This window comes from Olea europaea, chromosome 3, assembly GCF_002742605.1.
Source record: "Olea europaea var. sylvestris chromosome 3, O_europaea_v1, whole genome shotgun sequence".
NCBI lineage: Eukaryota > Viridiplantae > Streptophyta > Magnoliopsida > Lamiales > Oleaceae > Olea > Olea europaea.
The window spans coordinates 13753802-13774336 of NC_036239.1; the positions used below are offsets into that span (position 1 = coordinate 13753802).

A 20535-nucleotide genomic window follows, 5' to 3' on the forward strand; every position below is an offset into this window, starting at 1 on the left:
GGGCCTGTTTGGAGTTATTTTTCCTCTCAAAAAATTGATTTTTTGACTGTTATTTCACGATTTCAACCGTCATATTTTACTTCTTCTTTCACATATGAATCCTATTTTTTTTTTAACGATCAAAAAATAAATTCTCAAAATCCCCCCCCATCTCCCCCTCCCCTCGAACAGCCTCTTACTTTTAAATCAACTTTTCAAAGTTAGCCAAAAAATGCTTAAGCGTACCAAGCGAGTCCTATACTCTCCCTAGCACACAATAACCAAGCAGGCAACAATGGCTTCCGGTGAATTGACGGAAGACAAGCTATCCGCCTGCTGTATATCGCACCAGTTCCACAAAGCTGCTTCGGAATACCCTGAAAAAATAGCAGTAATACATGCCTCTGGCTTCGCTCAAATCGCCCGGGAATTTCACCGTAATTACAACACGGAACAATTAACCGATGGCGGTAACAATGAATTTATTTCCGGCGAAAAGCCGTCGTCTTCTCACCCTCCGTGTTATGAAGGCGACCAGTGCTTCACTTTCTCCGACATTCTCTCCGCCGTTGAGAATCTCAGTTTTCAAATTAGGCGAATTCTAGATGGCGGAGATGATCCCTATCTAGATAAATCCCATCCAGGTATGATCATTCATGCGCATCTTTGTTAGTGAGGTGATTGATAGAGTTGATATTATTTTGAAATAATCCCATCTTTTGGCAACAACATAAAAAAAAAAAAAAAAAAAATATTGATGTGAATTGAGCAAAAAAAATAAAAAAATTAGAAAAGTGATTTTTTTGGCGTTTATGTTTGAAAATAGATATAAGTTTTAGCTATAATACCAACATGGAATTATATTTGTACTTGTCTGGCTCATGGTTGTTAAACAACAAATTCTGAACATTTGATTGTTAGTGTTAAAAATAATTCGTTTTTGTGGCAAGTATTAAGCAATTTATGATAAATATTAGGATGGGGGCAATTTGCAACAAAATTGGATGCAGAGAAAGAAAAGAAAAACCAGAAAGAACAAAAAGAGAGTAAACAAGTACTTCTAAGTAAAGCTGATAAATTTAAAAACCATCATGCAAATGGCAAAATTGATCTTATGTAGTTCTCTGATGTGGAAAAAAATGTTGAGACTTTTAGAGGGTCATGCTTACAATACTAATTTTAGTAAAATCTTTTTGCCCCTAATCATCATTTATTGTCCACATTCATGGTACCTTTTAGCCTAAGGGGTACATGATAAAGGGCTAGTTTGACAAAATCTTTCATATTCGATTACTGAGTGAAACTGTTTAGAAATCTGTATTATGTTTTGTGTATGTTTGTGTATTTAAATGTATAAATTTATCTTTTTATTATATGTGATTTTTTTAATTCACCTCGTATATAGAATAACACAAAAACCTTCTGACTTCCAGCCACTACCTATTAGCATCTTTCTATGACATCCTGCCAGACATAGTCTGAAGTAATCCCCTAATATATCTTTCTGTTATACTTTTTGGGCATTATAAGGCATTTTATATTTTATTTCCTAGTCTCAATTTCTTTCAGCTTTTGCAGTTAATATATCTAGCAAGAGGTCAGAACTTGTCCAGGTTTCTGAGTCTATGAAATCTTCCAGTCAGAGTTTACAGCACTCCACTAAGTTTCGGAACACGTATACTCCAAAAATAATAGGAATATTCATGGAACCTTCTGTTGAATACATTTTGGCTGTCCTCTCTGTTCTAAGATGTGGGGAGGCATTTATGCCTTTAGATCCCACTTGGCCAAAATCTAGGATATTATCAGTAGTATCTTTGTCAAAAGCTGATCTTATCATTGGGTGTGAATCTTCGATCTGGGGAAATTGCTGTCACAGGCTCGATACATATCAGTGGCTTATTGACGACGGAAATTGCCGTGTTTTATCCATTTCTTTGACGAACTGCATCAAAGAGCAATGCCATTCTTCACTATTAGCATGGCCTTGTGAAAGAGAAAATGTAAGGTCGTTCTGTTATCTAATGTACACATCGGGATCTACTGGAAAGCCTAAAGGTGTATGTGGAACTGAAATAGGTGAGCTTCATATCAGTTTCCTTACCCCGAACCATGGAATCTATTTAGTAACCAAGATTCAATAGAAGTTGGAATTTATACACATGACAATGTTCTTATACTGCCTGTTTTGCAGGTCTTCTGAATCGTTTTTTCTGGATGCAAGAAATGTATCCCCTACATGGAGGAGATCTGCTGCTTTTTAAGACACCAATAAGCTTCATTGATCATCTGCAGGAGTTTCTCGGAGCATTGCTTGCATCTTGTACGTTGGTGATACCTCCTTTCAATCAGCTAAAAGAAAAAATATTTTATATCGTTGATTTCTTACAGGTATACGAGCAAGTTAAAGATTATTAATTGTTCTCAATATTTGTATAATTTGTAGAATGCACGAGAGCTAATTCAATTGCCATGCACTTGCCGATTCCTCCATTGTTCAATGGGGGAACTTAAACCAGCCCTTTCTACTCATTTTTATTTATCTGTTTTTAGAGTCTGGGATGCTTTTCAACCATGTACCTTTAGCTAATGCTTTAACTACTGACACTTTTATGGATGTAGAAGTAAAGAACAAATTATTGTTTTCTTCAACATTTGTACATTCTAAAGTAGGACATAAATGGTTTCACAGGCTGTTACTCATTGCCGAAAGATAAACATAATGTTTTATTGCAATAACCCCACTGTACAACAACTAATCTAATGGTTTTGTAAAATGAAACATTAGTATCTCACGTTAGTTATGAGATAAAGTGCTAGACCAGTGTCTACAGATCTGTTCTTCCGCTTAATCTTCAAAGGTGGCAATAATCCTAAATCTACACTGTAATCCTTACAAGAGTTTTAATACTCTTGTTTAGTGCATAAAACCTATCTCTTAGCCTCTCATAACATATTTTTTCCAATGATTTTTGTTATCTAGGTGTGTCCAAATAAGTCATATATGCATCTGCAGCACAAGATGACAAAGGAGAAGTGACATTGATCACAATGAAAATTTGTTCTGCTGCCATTGGAACCAGGCACGGAAAAATGATTTGCTAACTTTTTATTGAAAACTCAAACTTTACATTGAAATTGCTGGATGGTGGCCAAAATCCCTAATATTATTAAGCTAATTACTTACTTAGTTATTTATTTATTTTTTTGTGGAGACAAATGAGTCGTGAGTTGTATGTAGAGACACGTGAAGTGTGACAATAAGATTCTATTTGGGACTAGATGCTCATTCCTTGGTGGGTGGGAATGAGCACTCCCATCGTTCTTTCAGCTTCTCGTGCATTTTCTTCATCTTAATTTTTTTATTTAGAACCTTGATTAAAGCTGGACGGATGAAAATGGATACTTTTATGTCATTTCTAAACATTAAAATAAGAGATTTATGTGGTTATTGCACGTCTGTATTTCTTTTGCTTCAGACAGGTGAATAATGGCTTAATATACACACTGGGTCCTCTTGGATTATATCTAAATGCCCCAGGCTGACCTTAGAGTAGTGAAATAGGCTTTTATTTCTTAATTAATCTTTGCCATATCAATCTATTATTAGATACTTGAACCTCATTTATGATGTTCTGCATTCATAATTTAGTATTCCTTAGCATGTCTGGTTCGCTCCTATGTACAGTTCTATTATTTATCTTATCCATAGAATTTAAGGGCCTGTTTGGCATGCTTATGTTTATTCTTTGTTGTAAAAAATGTTTCTTGAGGAAGCTACCTTGGGCAGCTGTCCTTCTAAGCAGACAAAGAACTTCAAGGAAATTATTCAAATAAGTGCAAAAGTAACTCCTTAGTGTCTTTCAAAAGCCATGTCAAAATGAACTCTTAAGTATCATACACCATGAAGAGCAATCAAATTGTTGCATTTGAACATGCCGATATTGAGTTTCCAGTTATAATTGATTAACTGAAGTACTTACACAGTGGAGCATTTCTTGTTCTGTTATGCAAATTTGAGGATGAGTATTTGTTTAACCATTCTAGCACCAACATAGGAAATCAATTTGTTGCATTTGTACATGTCAACATTAAGTTTCCGGTGACAGTTAATCAATAGAAGTACTTGCAGTTTTGCACAGTAGGGAATTTCTGGTTCTGTTATGCAAATTTTAGGATGAGTATCAGTTTAACTATTCTAACAGTAAAAGTTGAATCTTTTGAGATTTACTGTTAGATTTGTTTATTTCAAATAAAATTTCACTTCTCATTTTCTAATTTTTGCGTGATATGATTAAATTGAAAATGGTTGATTTTGATACTTTTGGTGGCAAAAAATTAACTGCATCAGCCTTTATTACTGTTATATATGCAGTCGAACTTTCAACACACTTTGCAGTGGTTTTATAGTAAGAGCCACCACGAGACTAATTTTAATGTCTACCTTACAGGGGTACTTTATCAACAGGCTTGTAGCTGTGCCATCTCTAATGAGGGCAATTCTTCCTTTTTTGCAAAGTCCATACTATGCAAACGTTCAAGCTTCTTTGAAGTTAATAGTCCTAAGTGGTGAAGTTTTTCATCTGCCCTTGTGGGAGATGCTTGTGAAGTCACTACCCCAGACTTCTATTTTGAATTTGTATGGGAGCACAGAGGTTAGATATAAGAACCCCATAATTTTTGTGGGATATTGATTGTTATGAACTATGATTGTTTTGAATATGAGAATATATCTTCTGATAAGAAGCCAAGTAGAGCATTCAATTTAGATGCCAATGATTGCACTACTTTAATAAGACAAGGCTCTCTCTTCCTGAACCCTATATCACGAAAATTTCTGAACTCTAATCCTGAAACCAACTTTTACTGTTCTTTCTCAATAAAATCACAGTGTCATCAAGATGTCATTTTTTCTTTCTCAAATTTATACAAGGTTGCATGTGAGGCTTTATGACTTACCAGTTCAAGCGACTTGTGTACTACTTGTCACCAGAACCTGATGAAGGTTCCATAATTATGCACTTCTCCTGAAATATGCTTGGAAGCACCGACTAATATAAGGCTAGGTTTTACCAATGGTTAAAACTAAATATAAATTACCTTGGGAACTTAATATTAGAATATATTTCCATGTATAGGTTAATAAAATCACATAAAATCAGGGATTAATTTCATTTTATAGCTAATTATTTTCTTTCCTTATATAACTTGTAATATTCTATAAATCAAATGTAATACACACGAGAAGAATTATTCCTCAAAATCTTGTCATGGTATTAGAGCCCTAAGTGACTTACTCGTGCGTGTAATTTTGAGTGATTGGTTCTCGGTTCATGGTAAGCGGCGCTTTTGTCTCAGGCGCCATTTGGATTCTTCGAATTACCTATGTACATTGTCTCCAACTCTTGTCCTGTGTTATCGGTCAGAGAGTTACAGCCTCGCCGTTCAAGATCTTGGTCATCGTCTCGTCTTGCATCATGTAGTCTAGTGGTGTTGGTCATAGTTTCCTTCTCGGTTCGACCGTTGGTTCTTGGTTGCAGTAGGTTTTCAACATCATGGTGGATGGTTGGATTTTTCGGTGTTGGGTTGGTGTTTTTGCATCTTCGATTGAAGTCTTCGATCCCAGGTTACACTCGGTTTCTTCTCTCCTTTCGGTTTGGATCGTGGTGTTGGTTGTGTACTTGGGTTATGGTGGTGTTGGGCTACTATTGATTGAATAGTATTGGGCTATTGTTTTAATTAATTATTAGTTGGGTTGAATTTTTTGGATTTGGTAGAATTTATTTGGTTAAATCTTGATTAATCTAGTTGGACCATACAAGATTCTATCATGCCAACCGATAAAAATGAGTCGGTTTATATTCTCTTTACTAGAATAAATTACTCCGGGCTTTTCACTTTCAATTATTGGTTGAAGGCAAAGGTGTTCTGTGGGGATATATTGATGGAAGTCTTTCGCCTCTTGATCAAGAGAAGGATAAAGAAAAGTATCTTGCTTGGAAAACCAAAGATTCTCGATTAATGGCCTGGATCATTGGATTGGTTGATGAGCAGATTGTCTTTAATCTCAGGCCTTACAAGTCAACCCATGCTATGTGGGAGTTCTTGAAGAACGTCTACACTCAAAGCAATAATGCTTGGCGAATTCAGTTGGAGTTTGAATTAGCAAATTTCTCTCTCGAGTCACGTTCCATTGAAGAATATTATTCAAGATTCTCCAATTTTTGGGCTGAGTACATAGAAATTATCTATACTTTGGTTTCATCGAACAATTTGGACACTATCCAAGCTATACATGAAGTCACCAAACGGGATGAATTTCTTATGAAATTGCGAATTGAATTTGATTCCATCTTGCCAGTCTTATGAATCGCAAGATTATTCCATCACTGGATAGCTGTTTGGGTGAATTACTGAGGACTAGCGTCTTATCACTCATAATTCTTTGGAACAGCAGTAGAATCATGTAGCACTGTCTCCTATTGCTTATGTGGCTGGAAAATTCAAGTCTCGGGATATGTTTATTATACATTGTCATAGCTGTAAGGGATTTGGTCGCATGGCTCTTTAGTGTCCGAGAAAAGCTTGCAATTATTGTAAGAAGTCTGGCCATGTTATTAAGGAGTGCCCCACTCGTCCTCCACGCAAGATTAGAGTAAATTATATTGTTGCTGCCACTTTAGCCACTAGTTCTTCTTCACCTCTTGCTCCTGTTGAAATTCCAGTGTAATGACCCGGGTCTCTGTACCCAAGCCGTTAACTTACATACTGTCCGCTTTGAGTGGACCTTGCGTCCACTTACCCCTCACGGCTTACTGTCGCGTCCCCAGGATTCGAACTCATAACCTTTCCCTTAAGTAAGACTTAAGTTGAATCCTGGTACCAATTGGACTCACCCAGAGCGGACAATATGTAAGTTAACGCTTGGGTATAGAGACCTGAGTCGTTATTAAAAACGTGCATTTTTTGTAACGATCCGGGTCTCTATATCCAAACCGTTAGCTTACGTACTGTCCATGCCCAATTGGTACCAGGATTCAACTTAAGTCTTATTTAAGGGAAAGGTTATGAGTTCGAATCCTGGGGACGCGACAGAAAGCCGTGAGGGGTAAGTAGGTGCAAGGCCCACCCAAAGCGGACAGTACATAAGCTAACGGCTTGGGTACAGAGACTCGGGTCATTACAAAAAACGCGCAAGGGATTGTGGGTTTTTTTCTACCAATTGGGGCTCTCCCTTCACCACCATCATGGGGATAGTCTACAGGGTTTATAACTACTCCTCTTACTACAGGACGCTTACCAAGGGATTTAAAGAAAAACATAGACTAGATTAGTAACAAGTAAACATTTGTGTGTATATCTCCAAATATTTTGGAGATAAATAGCACGTTTTTGGTAATGACCTGGGTCTCTGTACCCAAGCCGTTAGCCTACATACTGTCCGCTTTGGATGGGCCTTGTGCCCACTTATCCCTCACGGCTTTCTGTCGCGTCCCCAGGATTCGAACTCATAACCTTTCTCTTAAGTAAGACTTGAGTAACTGTCGTGTCCCCAGGATTCGAATTCATAACCTTTCCCTTAAGTAAGACTTCTTACTTAAGGGGAAGGTTATGAGTTCGAATCTTGGGGACGCGACAGAAAGCCGTGAGGGATAAGAGGGCGCAAGGCCCACCCAAAGCGGATAGTACATAAGCTAACGGCTTGGGTACAGAGACCCAGGTCGTTACATCCAGAGTTTCCCAACTCTTCTCGAACTCCCATAACTCCTGAGGTGGTTCAACAAATGGTTATCTCTGCTTTGCTTGCTTTAGGTATCTCAAGTAATACATCATCTACTCGTTCTTCTTGGTTATTAGACTCAAGTGCCTCTAGCCATATAACTCATGATCTTCGGTTGCTTAGTAATCTTAGACCATATACTGGACCTTACAATATACACACTGCCGATGGTAACACCCTTCCTATCTCCGCTGTGGGGGATATATCACCAGATTTGTCTAACGTTTTAGGTTCTCTTGATTTATCAACTAATTTTTTATCTGTCGAGCAACTTGTTGATAACAATTGTACTGTCTCTTTTTCTTCTCCTGGTTATCATGTACACGATCACGTGTCTGGAAGGACGATCATGAGAGGGGCCTAAGGAGGGACGTTTGTTTCCTATTTCACCGAAGCCTGTTCCATTTTTTTCTCTTGTTTGTGATACTGCCACTTTAGATGTTTTTAATTAACATAAAAAATTGGGACATCCCAATTCAAATGTGCTACAACACTTGTTAAACTCAAGTTTGCTTGGTAATAAAAATGTTGTTTCAGTTATTTCTCTTGATTGTGCTTCATGTAAACTTATTCAAATTAAAGTTTTACCTTTTCTGTCTCACGTGTTCTTGTGCTTTACATATTTTCAATGTTATTCATAGTGATGTATGGGGTGTTGCACTTATGTTATCTCATGCTCATTATAAATACTTTGTTATTTTTATCGATGATTATAGTCGATTTACATGGGTTTATTTTCTTCGTGCAAAGAGTGAGGTCTCTCTACTTTTCAAGTCTTTCTTGCTTTCATTGGCAATCAATTTTCCTCATCAATCGAAGTCTTAAGATCTGATTCGGGAGGTGAATATATATCTAGTGCTTTTCAATTTTTCTTACAAATCAAAGGTATTATTTCTCAGCGATCTTGTCCTTCCACGCCTCAACGAAACGAAATGGCAGAACGCAAGAACCGTCATCTTCTTGATATGGTTCGAGCTCTTTTGATTGAGTCTTCTATTCCCTCTTGTTTTTTGTGTAAAGAATTGTCTGCCGCTGTACATTTAATAAACCGATTACCTTCTCACACTCTTAATAACGTTTCTCCATTTTTTAATATCTTTAGTTATCATCCTACATATTCTCTTCTCCGTCCTTTTTGGTGTGTATGTTTTGTTATTTTGCAATCACATGAAATGACAAAACTCACCCCTCAATCTGTCAAGTGTGGCTTTCTAGGATATGGTAGGACTCAAAAAGAGTACGTCTGTTAGGATCCTACGCCCCCTTTGGCCCCATTTTGTGGAAATGAAAATGGGTGGAATAATATATATTTTTTTAAATGAGTGGTTGAAAAAGAATGAAAAATTTTCGTTTTACGTGTAATATTATTTTATGCAAGATTGTGTGGTTAAAAATAGGAAAGAGAAAAATGAAATGGAAATTAATGGGGGCCAAATGGGGGCTACCTTGCAACAAATTCGAATTTCTCATAAAGTTATTTTTTTGAAAAACAATCATTCTTTAGTTCAGAAACTGTGGTTTCCCTTCCTATGTTCTGTCTTACCTGATTTCCCTTCAGAATCATCTCGGTAAAAGCCCGGCCTTGTTTACACTCGCAGGGATGTTGTATCTATCACTAATCCGGATCTTCTTTCTCAAACAACGGTCCTTCCGAGCCTCTTTGATCCTCTACCTACGATGCCTAATCCTGTACTTGATGATTTGTCGCCTCCTATCCCTCTTCGTCGTACTTCTCGTGTTTATCGACCACTAGATAGGTATGATTTTTCCTCCCATAGTTCTATTTCTTCTACACTTAATTCGATTTCTATTCCTTCTATAGACTGGCTATGAAACATGAATGTTGGCAACAAGCGATGAAAGCAGAACTCGAAGCTCTTGAGGCCAATCAGATCTGGGATATTGTGCCATGTCCACAAACTGTGAAACCCATTGGCAGTAAATGGGTATATTCCATTAGACTTCGTTCTGATGGTTCTCTTGAGCGCTATAAGGCTCGATTAGTTGCTTTGGATAATCGTCAGGAGTATGAAATCAATTATGATGAGACATTTGCTCCTGTGGCAAAAATGACCATTGTTCGTCTCTTGCTATCGCTTGCCGCTTCCCAGTCATGGTCTTTACATCAAATGGATGTGAACGCATTCCTACATGGAGGCCTCAAGGAGGATATTTATATGAAACTTCCTTCTGGTATGCCTCTTCCTTCAGTTGACTCTGTATGGAAGCTAAAACGCTCTTTGTATGGTCTTAAACAGGCTCTTCAGGCTTGGTTTGACAAGTTTTGTCTCACTCTGGTGGATTTCTCATTTACTCAGAGTCAGTATGACGCATCTCTGTTTTAACAAGAGTACTGCTGACCTTGTCTTTTTGTTGGCATATGTGGATGATATTATTATCTCTGGATCTTATCATAGTCTTATCTAGAAACTTAAGCAACATCTTCACTCAATTTTTCATATGAAAGATCTTGGTGGACTTACTTTCTGGGTTAGAGATACATACTATATCACATGGTATCTTCTTGAATCAACATAAGTATATTTATTAAGTTGGCCGATCTATCTGAAGCCTCCTTGGTTGATATACCGTTGGAGCTCAATGTTAAATATCAAAAAGATGGAGATATTCTTCTAGATCCTACTCTTTATCGGAAGTTAGTCGAAAGTCTTATTTATCTCACTATCACGTCTGGATATTTCCTTTGCATTTTATATTGTAAGCAAGTTTATGGACGCTCTTCGTCATCTTCATTTGGTAGCTGTCCATCGCATTATTCGCTATTTTATTGGAACTCCTCATCGCGGTCTCTTCTTCCCTCGGGGGTCATCTCTTGAACTCACAGCTTATAGTGATGCTGATTGGGCTGGTTGTCCTGATTCACGTTGATCTATTGGGTGGTGTATTTTTTTTTGCTGATGCCCTCATTTCTTGAAAATGTAAGAAATAAGACTCTGTTTTCAAGTCCTCCACTGAGGCTGAATATTGAGCTATGTTCACTGCATGCTCTGAGATGTGTGGTTGCGTGGCTTTCTTGTAGAACTTGGTATCTCTCAATCAAAGCCTACACCTCTTTATGATGACAACACTAGTACTATTCAGATTGCGGCCAATCTTGTGTAACATGAACGCACCAAACATATAGAGGTGGATTGTCATTACATTCGGGACATTTATGATTCCAAAGTCATATCTCTTCCCCATGTTTACACTTCACAATAGGTCGCAAATATCTTCACCAAATCGTTGACTCACCTCCGTCATAACTTTCTTGTGAGCAAATTGATGCTTGTGGACTCTCCAACTTCAATTTGAGGGGGGGGGGGGGTTATTAGAATATATGTCCATTTATAGGTTAATAATATCACAGAAAATCAGGGATTAATTCCATTGTATAGCTAATTATTTTCTTTCCTAATATAACTTGTAATATTCTATAAATCAAATGTAATACGCAACTTGCTTCACACCACCATGGACTCTTTCATCATTGTTCTTAAGCAATAAAAGAGTATTGTAGACCAAAATTGTTTTAAATAGTTTATAGCTCTCTATTGTATTTTTTCTCTGTCCTCGTCATTTCTCTCTTATTTTGATCTCTTTTTTCCATTTCCTTATTTATCAAAAAGAAAAGAACTCTATCGTGAGTCCAGAGAATAATAGTCAACCATGACATTTATGTCATTAATCAGAGTGCTATCTAATTTACCATAAGAGTTTATACATTATGATTTCTATGCGTGAAAGCTTTTACAGGTCTTAGCTAGCTTTTGTTATTTGTTGCATTTGAAATATCGATTCAAGCTGCAAAAAGATGATCATATTTTCTCAATTATCTACAGTGTAGCAGCATGCCCTTGTCATACCTTTATTGCATTCTGATGGTCTTTTGGAATTAATGTACACTCTTATGCTGTTATACCTGCCATTTGACTTGTTAAGAGTGCTGTGTCCATATATATTATTTTTTATTTTTAAATTTCCTATATAACCACCGTCAATGACATCAAAGTTCCTACTTTAAGCATGCGCTGACTTCAAATTTTCGATTGCATAACAATAGCCTATCACTAGTTGTCAACTGGATTGATTGATTATCTTCCAACAATGGAATATATGATGGTATATAATATAATTTGGTTTTCCTAGTATAGATTATTACCATGAGCTTGTTTGTTTGGGATTTTAATCCAATTAAAATCAATTTTTTGACCGTTATTTCACTATTTCAGTCGTTATTTTTGAATTCCTCTTACAAGTAGGACCCACTTTATCTCTAACGGTCAAAAAATCAATTATCAAAATTCCTACCAAACAAACACCATATTTAGAGGCTGTAATTCTCTCTATTTAAAGAAACGATTGAACCTTAATTGAGGCATTGATTGGGAATACAATTATGAAAGAATACAACTTTAGAATGGTACAGAGCTTACAAGCCAAAATTCTTCAATTTTTCGTTGAAGTCACAGAGGATCAAATTTTAGTCTTGTGAGAAATGTTTTGGTTAAAGACTTACCTTTTGGTTCTTGGGCAGTCGATTCAGTATCTGTTGAAGTTTCTGGCAGACGATTCTGTTCGAAGTCATCTTGTGTGTTACCGACGAATTTAGTGCGTGAATGAGCTTTTGGATTGCCGGAAAATTGGTTAAGCATTTGATCAGATATATCTATATGCTATCCGACAGTTGGTGTTCTTGGATTCTTGACGGTCTCGTGTTTTTGGGCTGTCGAAGATCTCGTTTCTTTCTGTTGGCAGTAGGGTTCTTGGTGTCGAGGACTGGCAGTCGAGGTATTATAGTGCGTGAGTCTCTTGGGCTGGTGTGTTGGTATTTATTTGGGCCGGTTATTGGGTTATTTATTTGATTATTTATTAGTGTTTGGGTATTTATTTGGGCCATAATCATTTGGGCCAGTTATTAGGTTATTTGTTTGATTGTATATTAATAGATAACTTTTTGTGCTGCTTGTTTTGGGCTTACCTATTTGCTGTTGGGCGATATTATAATTTTAGTTATCATGGCCGAGGAAAGTTCAATTGTTCGTCTTAATGGTAAAAATTATCCTACTTGGGAATTTCAGTTCAAGATGTTCGTCAAGGGTAAATAATTGTGGGATCATGTGGATGGATAGTCTAAAGCCCCGACGGATCCCAAGGAGCTTAGTTTATGGGAAAATAAAGATGCTCGAATTGTTTCATGGCTTTTAAGCTCTATTGAACCTAATATGGTCAATAATCTTCGTTCATTTATGACTGCTAGAGAGATGTGGGATTACTTATGACAAATTTATTGTCAGGATAATTCTACACCAAAATTTCAATTGGAGTTGGATATTGGTAATTATCGACGGAGAAATTTGTTAATTGAACAATTTTATTCGGGTTTTATTAACTTATGGAGCAAGTATTTTGAGTTGGTGCAGTCTAAAGTTCCTGAAGATGCTTTAGCAGCATTACAAATGTCAAATGTTTCATTCTAAAAGTCAGCGGGATCAGTTTTTGATAAAGCTACGACCCGAATCTGAAAGTGCACGCGTTGGGTTAATCGATTGCAATCCTGTACCGTCCTTGGATGTCTGCTTAGGGTAACTCTTGCGTGAAGAACGACGACTTGCTTCTCAACATGTCATCAGTCAAAACAATGAGAATATTGAGATGGTCAATGTAGCCTATGCCGCACAAGGCAAAGGAAGATCCAAATCATTACCATAGTGTTACTGTTGCAAGGAGTTCGGCCACGTTGCAAAATATTGTAACAAGAACTTCTGCAACTATTGCAAAAAGGAGGTTTATATTATCAAAGACTGTCGTGTGCGAACTCAAACTCAATCAACTCCTGTTTTTCATCTTACTGTTCAATCCAACCTTGCAGCTGCATATTCAGATCAGTTAAGTACCTCGGGTTCCTCTCCGACTCTTACACCTAAACATGTTTAACAGATGATTATTTCTGTTCTCTAGGCCCTTGGCCTTCAAGGTAAAAATAATTCATCTCCTTGGTTAGTTGACTCTGTAGCTTCCAATCACATGATTGGTAATAGGGAGGTTCTAAATAATGTTCGTAAGTATGACGATGAGAAGCATATCCAGATAGCTAATGGTGGTACTATTCCTATCAATGCGGTTGGGAATTTAGGGTCTTCCTTTACTAATGTTTTTATCCCTCCACATTTATCTGCCAATTTAATATCTGTTGGCCAACTGGTAGAAGATAACTATACTATTCATTTTGATCATAATGTTTGTCGTGTGCAGAATCAAGGGGCCTGAAGTGGGATGTCTTTTTCCACTTTAGTCATTTTCTATTCCTAATTCTATTCATGTTGGTTATTCTACCATTTCTTTTAGCTCCCGTTTGGCCCCCATTCTCCTTCTCATTGTTTTTCTCTTTTATTTTCAATCACACAATTTTTCATAAAATAATATTACACGCAAATCAGAAACTTTTCATTTTTTTTCAACCACACATTTTTAAAAAAAATACTATTCCAGCCATTAAAATTTGAAAAGAATGGAGGCCAAACGGGGGCTTAATAGTCATTTGTGGCATAAGAAATTGGGAATCCCAATTATGTTGTTTTAAGACATCTTTTGAAATAAGTTTATTTGAATAATATGAATGGATTTTCTTCTTCACACTTATCTTTCGATTGTGCATATTGTAAACTTGGTAAGAGTAAATCTTTACAATTTCCTTTACATGGTAGTCGCGCTTCTACGTGTTTTGAGATTATTCATACTGATGTTTAGGGTACAAGTCCTATTATTTCTCCTACTTAGTACAGGTACTTTGTGACATTTATTGACGATTATAGTCGCTTCACTTGGGTCTATTTTCTTCGATCTAAAATTGATGTCTTTTCAATCTTTCAAACTTTTTTTGCCTATGTGGGAACATAATTTTCAACTTGTATTAAGATTCTACCCTCCAACCCTGGTGGAAAATATATGTCTCGTGATTATTAATCTTACCTACAACAGAAGGGAATTATTTCTCAGCCCTTCTGTCGTATACCCCACAACAAAATGGAATTGCCTATTTATTTGGCATCATCCCTAAATATGATTCCTTGCATATCTTTGGTTTTGTATGCTTTGTTCACTTTGCCTCTCCTGAACGTCATAAACTTGCTGCTCGGGTGGTTCGATGTGCTTTTCTTGGCTATAGTAACTCCCATAAAGGATTTGTTTGTTACGATGCAAATGCTAACAAGTTATGTATTTCTAGAAATGTTGCTTTCTTTGAAAATCAATATTTCTTTACGTCTCGTATCGAGTTTGTTTCTCCTTCTACTGCTTCACTTCTTTCCTTTGATGATGACTCTAGACTAGTTAGTTGTTTTAAGCTAGGTCTTGTGTATCAATGCCATCATCCACTGCCTCTTCCTACATTTGATTCTATTATACATGTGCCTCATTGATTAGCTCGACCTTTCGGCCTCAGGATAGGTATGGGTTTTCACATTCTGCTCATCGGACTAGTCTTGATAATATGTCTGTACCTAAGTCCTACTCTCGGGTCTATACTCAAGAATGCTAGCATCAAGCTATGATGGATGAAATTCAAGCTCTTTAGGAGAATTACACTTGGGATATCATTCATTGTCCAATTGGTGTCAAACCTCTTGGATGCAAATAGGTTTATACCAATGTTATCAAATCGGCCCGGCCTAGTTGGTTCAACTGGTATTACTGGGGACCGGGCCCAAAATCGGGCCAATCATGCCTGATTAACCGCTTAAAATCCCACTGAATCGGCCGGTTTAACTGTAAACCGGTGAACCGATCAAGGTTTTGTGGTATTCCCAATTTTTTTTTCAGTTTAAAAAATTTCAATTTCATGAATGAGCCTCATAAATAACAATTCAGAGGCCCGTGGAGAAATATTAGATGACGTGCTCCTTTTATAGGTGCACCTCTCTCAAGTAGTTTCATAAACTTCAAATGTGGGATGTGCACTTCTCTCCCATGATTTCATAAACTTTCAATGTGGGATAGTGGCATAACAAAAATGTTAACAAATTATATAATAATGAATCTAATTAACAAATTATTAATATGAAAATTTAAAAAAAAAAAATATTGTTTTCATAGTATTTTATTATTTTTGTATGTATTTATTGCATCCGGTTTGACACCGATTGATCCTTTTGACCCTTCACCTTTTTCGGATCAATGACCAGGCCGATTTTCAAAACATTGGTTTATACTATCAAATTGTGTTCTGATGGCATTATTGATAGGTATAAAGCTCGTTTAGTGGCTCTCGGGAATCGACAGGAATATAGTCTTGATTACGAGGAAACTTTTGCTCCTGTGGCTAAAATGACTATTGTCAGTACAATTTTAGGATGGCAACTTCGCCAGATGGATGTAAAGAATGCCTTCTTGCTTGTTGATGTAAAGGAAGAAATATTTGTCTCCTCCACCCAGCATGTATTCTCCTTCTACAGATGTTTGTCGCTTAAAATAATCCTTATACCATGAGCTTGGTTTGAAAAATTTAGCTCTACTCTTCTGGACTTCAGTTTTATTCAGAGTTAGTACGACTCTTCCCTCTTCTTCCACACTACTCCTGCTGGAATTGTCTTTCTTCTTGTGTATTTAGATTACTGTGATTATGGGTTCTGATTCTCAATTTATTGAGAAGCTTCAACAACAGCTTAAATCTTCATTTCATATGAAAGATCTTGGTCCCCTCCAGCACTTTTTTGGCCTTGAGATCCAACATTGTCCAACTGGCACAATACTACAGCAGCATAAGCATACACAAGAGTTGCTCTTGTTAGCCGGTCTTCAGGATTTTAATTCGATTCTTTCACTTATGGAGGTAAATTTAAAGCTTCGTTGGGAGGGTGGTGATCTCTTATCCAATCATTCGTTGAATTAATAGCTGGTGGGCAGTTGGAATTATTTGACCATTACTAGGCCTGATATTTCCTTCGCTGTTCAACAAGTTAGTCAATTTATCCAAGCCCCATGTCAGGTCCCATTTGGCTCTTGTACGTAGTCTTCTTCAATATCTCAAAGGTACTTCTCGTCATGGTTTGTTCATTCCATCTGGTACCTCACTACAATTGGTGGGATTTAGTGATACTGATTGGATTGGTTGTGTTGATACTCGTCGTTCTATCTCCAGTTGGTGTATGTTTTTTGGTGGTGCACTTATCTCTTGGAAAAGTAAGAAGTAGGCTCGTATTTCAAAATCTTCCACTGAGTCTGAATACCAAGCCATGTCGACAACTTGTTCTGATATGATTTGGCTTCACGGTTTGTTAAGGGAAATTGGTGTTCCGTGAATTTCTCCTATGCCTCTTCATGATGATAATACCAGTGCTACTCAGATTGCCAGTAATCCAATTTTTCATGAGCGTCCCAAATACATTGAAGTTGATTGTCATTCTATTCATGAAGCAGTTGGTCTTCATGAGATTTCTCTTCCTCACATTTCCAATGAGAACCAAACCGCAGATGTCTTTACTAAGGCCTTATCTTGCCATCGCCATCAGCATATGATTGACAAATTAATGCTTCTTGATTGACCAGTTTCAATTTGAGAGGGACGTCAACGGGATTGATTGGTTATCTTCCAACAATAGAATATATGATTTTATATAATATAATTAGGTTTTCCTAGTCTAGATTATTACTATATTTAGAGGCTGTAATTTTCTCTATTTAAAGAACGATTGAACCTCAATTGAGGCATCGATTGGGAGTACAATTCTAAAAGAATACAACTTTAACACTAACCATGTTATGCACCATGTTGCAGCTTTATACTCTAAAATACGTGTTACAATTAATCTCTTTTTCATGGGTGCAACTTCTATCACGTATGTGTGCTCCATTAGAGTTTTGAAGAATTATGTCATTATTGTATCTTCTTACTGGTATATTTGGGACTAGTATTAAGAGTAAGCTGGTTGAGAAATCTTATTTAATAATTCTTTTATCAATCTGTAATATCATTTTTTTCTACTTGTTATTCGGGGGGGCTTTTTTATTTCTTTTACTGAAACTCATTATATTGTAGTCTTTTAACGATGCTGATCTGAACTATTGTAGTCTGTTAATGATGCTGATTTGAACCAGAAGCATTTCCATTTGTCTTTATTTTTGCACTTATCTTAAACCATTTGATACATAATATTGAACGAATGATATGAACAATAAATATATTTAGGTGACTGGTGATTGCACATATTTTGATTGCAAGAGGTTGCCACTCATTTTAGAGAGTGAGACACTAGGCAGTGTTCCAATTGGCTTGCCAATTTCTAATTGTGACGTGGTGCTTTTTGGAGAAAATGGTACAGATCAAGGGGAAATATATGTTGGTGGACACTGCATTGCAGCGGGTTATTTCTGCTACCCTTATCTGATGCCACTGGAACTTGTGGAAGTGCCTCCAGATAATTATGTTGGGGGTCCCAGCAGTGCACATAGAGTTCAATGTTACTTTAAAACTGGTGATTTTGCTAGAAAGCTTCAGGGAGGTGATTTTGTTTTTATTGGTAGAAAAGATCGCACCATAAAGGTTAATGGACAGCGCATTGCTCTTGAGGAGATTGAGAATACATTCAGGGAACATCCGGATTTAGTTGATGCTGCAGTAGTTTGCCGTGAAGTTGAAGGGAAAATCCTACTTCTTGAAGCTTATTTGGTGACTGTAAAGGGGGATTCAGAGGGAGAAACTTTGAAATCTTCCATTAGGAGTTGGATATGCAGCAAACTTCCACAAACAATGATACCTAATCATATCTTCTTCACCAGCTCTTTGCCTTTGTCTTCCTCTGGGAAAGTGGACTACTTGTCATTGGCTGGTGGTTCCACATATTCCAATGGACGTTCCATGGAGAAAGTAGAAGTAAATCCTCCGGATAGCTTCATTCAAGTTATTAAAAAGGTTTGTCTGCGTTACCTTCTCTGTGTACATAGCTGCATATATGCATGATGCATGCTCACAGGCATATGGATTCATAAAATCTCGCATGCTTCCATACATGCATTTTCTGAAGATAAGTACAGGTAATTGATCTTTGATACTCACGCTGGTGTTATAACTTAAAAAGAAGTTCTGAACTGAACAGCCTGGCACTTTGTAAACATACAGTGTTCATGTTCTGTATAAAACTCAACACGAGTTTATTTTCCAAGATATATGATTTTGTAGCATTTATGCCCTTGATATTTTTGAAAAGAACACTAAATGAACTGAAAAATAGATTAGCTTTCTTGGGTAACTTAGTACGGTACTCACTCCTATTACCATAAATATTAGTATTCCGTTTTGTAATCCACTTGAAATGCCACTTTCCTCTTAATGAAAGAATAAAACTGTTCACGAAGTCAAAAATCTATCTTAAAAGATGGGAGTCTTTTCTAAGTATAATAACAACAATACATTAATGACTAAAACACAATAGCTCGAAAGCATGGGACCCACTTGAATTTGAAAGCACTCTTTTCATACATATACCTATTTTCTTCATTTTATATTTATGCCAAATCCTTTAGTGATGAACATTGTAGAACTGAGGAAGTAAATGGAAAATTAATGCTTTATCTTGCATCACGTATGCATGCATGTTCTTCTTCCCTTTTATTTCCTATACTCATGACATTACCATATTGGATATACATTCCCTGCCCTTTTACCGAGGATAGTATGCTTTTGTTAAAATCTTCATTGATCCTTACTTTTGAAAATATTTTCTTCAGTGCCCACGTAATCTTCTGAAAACTGTGTTTCTCCAGTCTCCTTTAATCACATAACCTAGTACATATCGCTTATATATATATATATGTAATTTGCACTTGTACATACTATTTGTCTTAAAATTGTCATGGCATCGTATGCATCCTCTCCTGTTTCATATCAAGTACCATTTTCTGGAGGAGTTCAAAATTTCAGTCTGACGTGCTTCTTGGGCAGGTCTTTTCTGATGCGCTGATGGTTGACAAGATATCAGAAGATGATGATTTTTTTGAGATGGGTGGTAATTCTGTATCTGCTGCTTATGCTTCCTTTAAATTGGGAATCCATATGAAGTTTCTCTACACTTATCCAACTCCACAGAAGATTGAGATGGCACTTCTATCATCTAATTATAATGTAAAAACCGATAGTCATTTGGGACAGGATTTGAGAAAACCTGAAGGAGACATTCTTCCTTCTTCAGAATCTGGGATTCTTGGTTTTCAAGGAAGCAAGCCTCGTGCACGTTCGTATGTGTCTGATACTGAAAGTGATGCTTGTAATCCTCATAAACACTTGAAGGCAAAGTCAAATTTGTACACGGATTCAACTGAGCCAAGACCCAGAGATGAGGATTCTTTGAATCCCAGCCCAATGCACCTTGCATGTTCTTTTAGCCGATGCAATAAAGTAATCCATGGGGGGCAATGTGAGGGCAATACATTCTGCCATGCAGTCTGGTCGAACAAAATACCAAGAGAAGGAGGAGGCTTTATGCGAGAACTGTGGAAAGTAGATATGGAGTCCTGTGTTGATGCATCGCCATTGATTGTTTTTACAGAAAGTAATATTTACCTGTTTGTTGGATCTCACTCACACAAATTTACATGTATCAACGCCAAAAGGTAATGTTGGTTGCTAATTTTTTATTGAGAAATCTTCTGAATCATATCATTCTTAGAAATTTGTGAATATATGTTGCCTTAAGCATACTCCGTGACAGATCTTAATGCTTGTCTTCTAATTTTTTTATGGAGAAAAGATATGTAGTGTTTCCTTTTTGAGATAGGAGAAA

General features: G+C 36.8%; 1 protein-coding gene across 4 annotated transcripts in view; it reads left to right on the forward strand.

Annotated features, from left to right (window-relative positions):
* Nucleotides 1–204: 204 nt before the first annotated feature.
* Nucleotides 205–20535, forward strand: part of LOC111386820 (putative acyl-activating enzyme 19) — a 33304-nt gene continuing 12973 nt past the window's right edge. For 2 of the 4 annotated variants that reach the window (XM_023011307.1, XM_023011311.1), the window contains exons 1-6: nucleotides 205–623; nucleotides 1549–2058; nucleotides 2174–2370; nucleotides 4431–4634; nucleotides 17946–18668; nucleotides 19698–20365. In XM_023011307.1, the coding sequence (XP_022867075.1) occupies nucleotides 275–623; nucleotides 1549–2058; nucleotides 2174–2370; nucleotides 4431–4634; nucleotides 17946–18668; nucleotides 19698–20365 (2651 nt within the window). In that variant the 5' untranslated portion in view covers nucleotides 205–274. The remainder of the gene's footprint in view (nucleotides 624–1548; nucleotides 2059–2173; nucleotides 2371–4430; nucleotides 4635–17945; nucleotides 18669–19697; nucleotides 20366–20535) is intronic. The other 2 variants (XM_023011301.1, XM_023011319.1) reach the window with 2 other exon arrangements.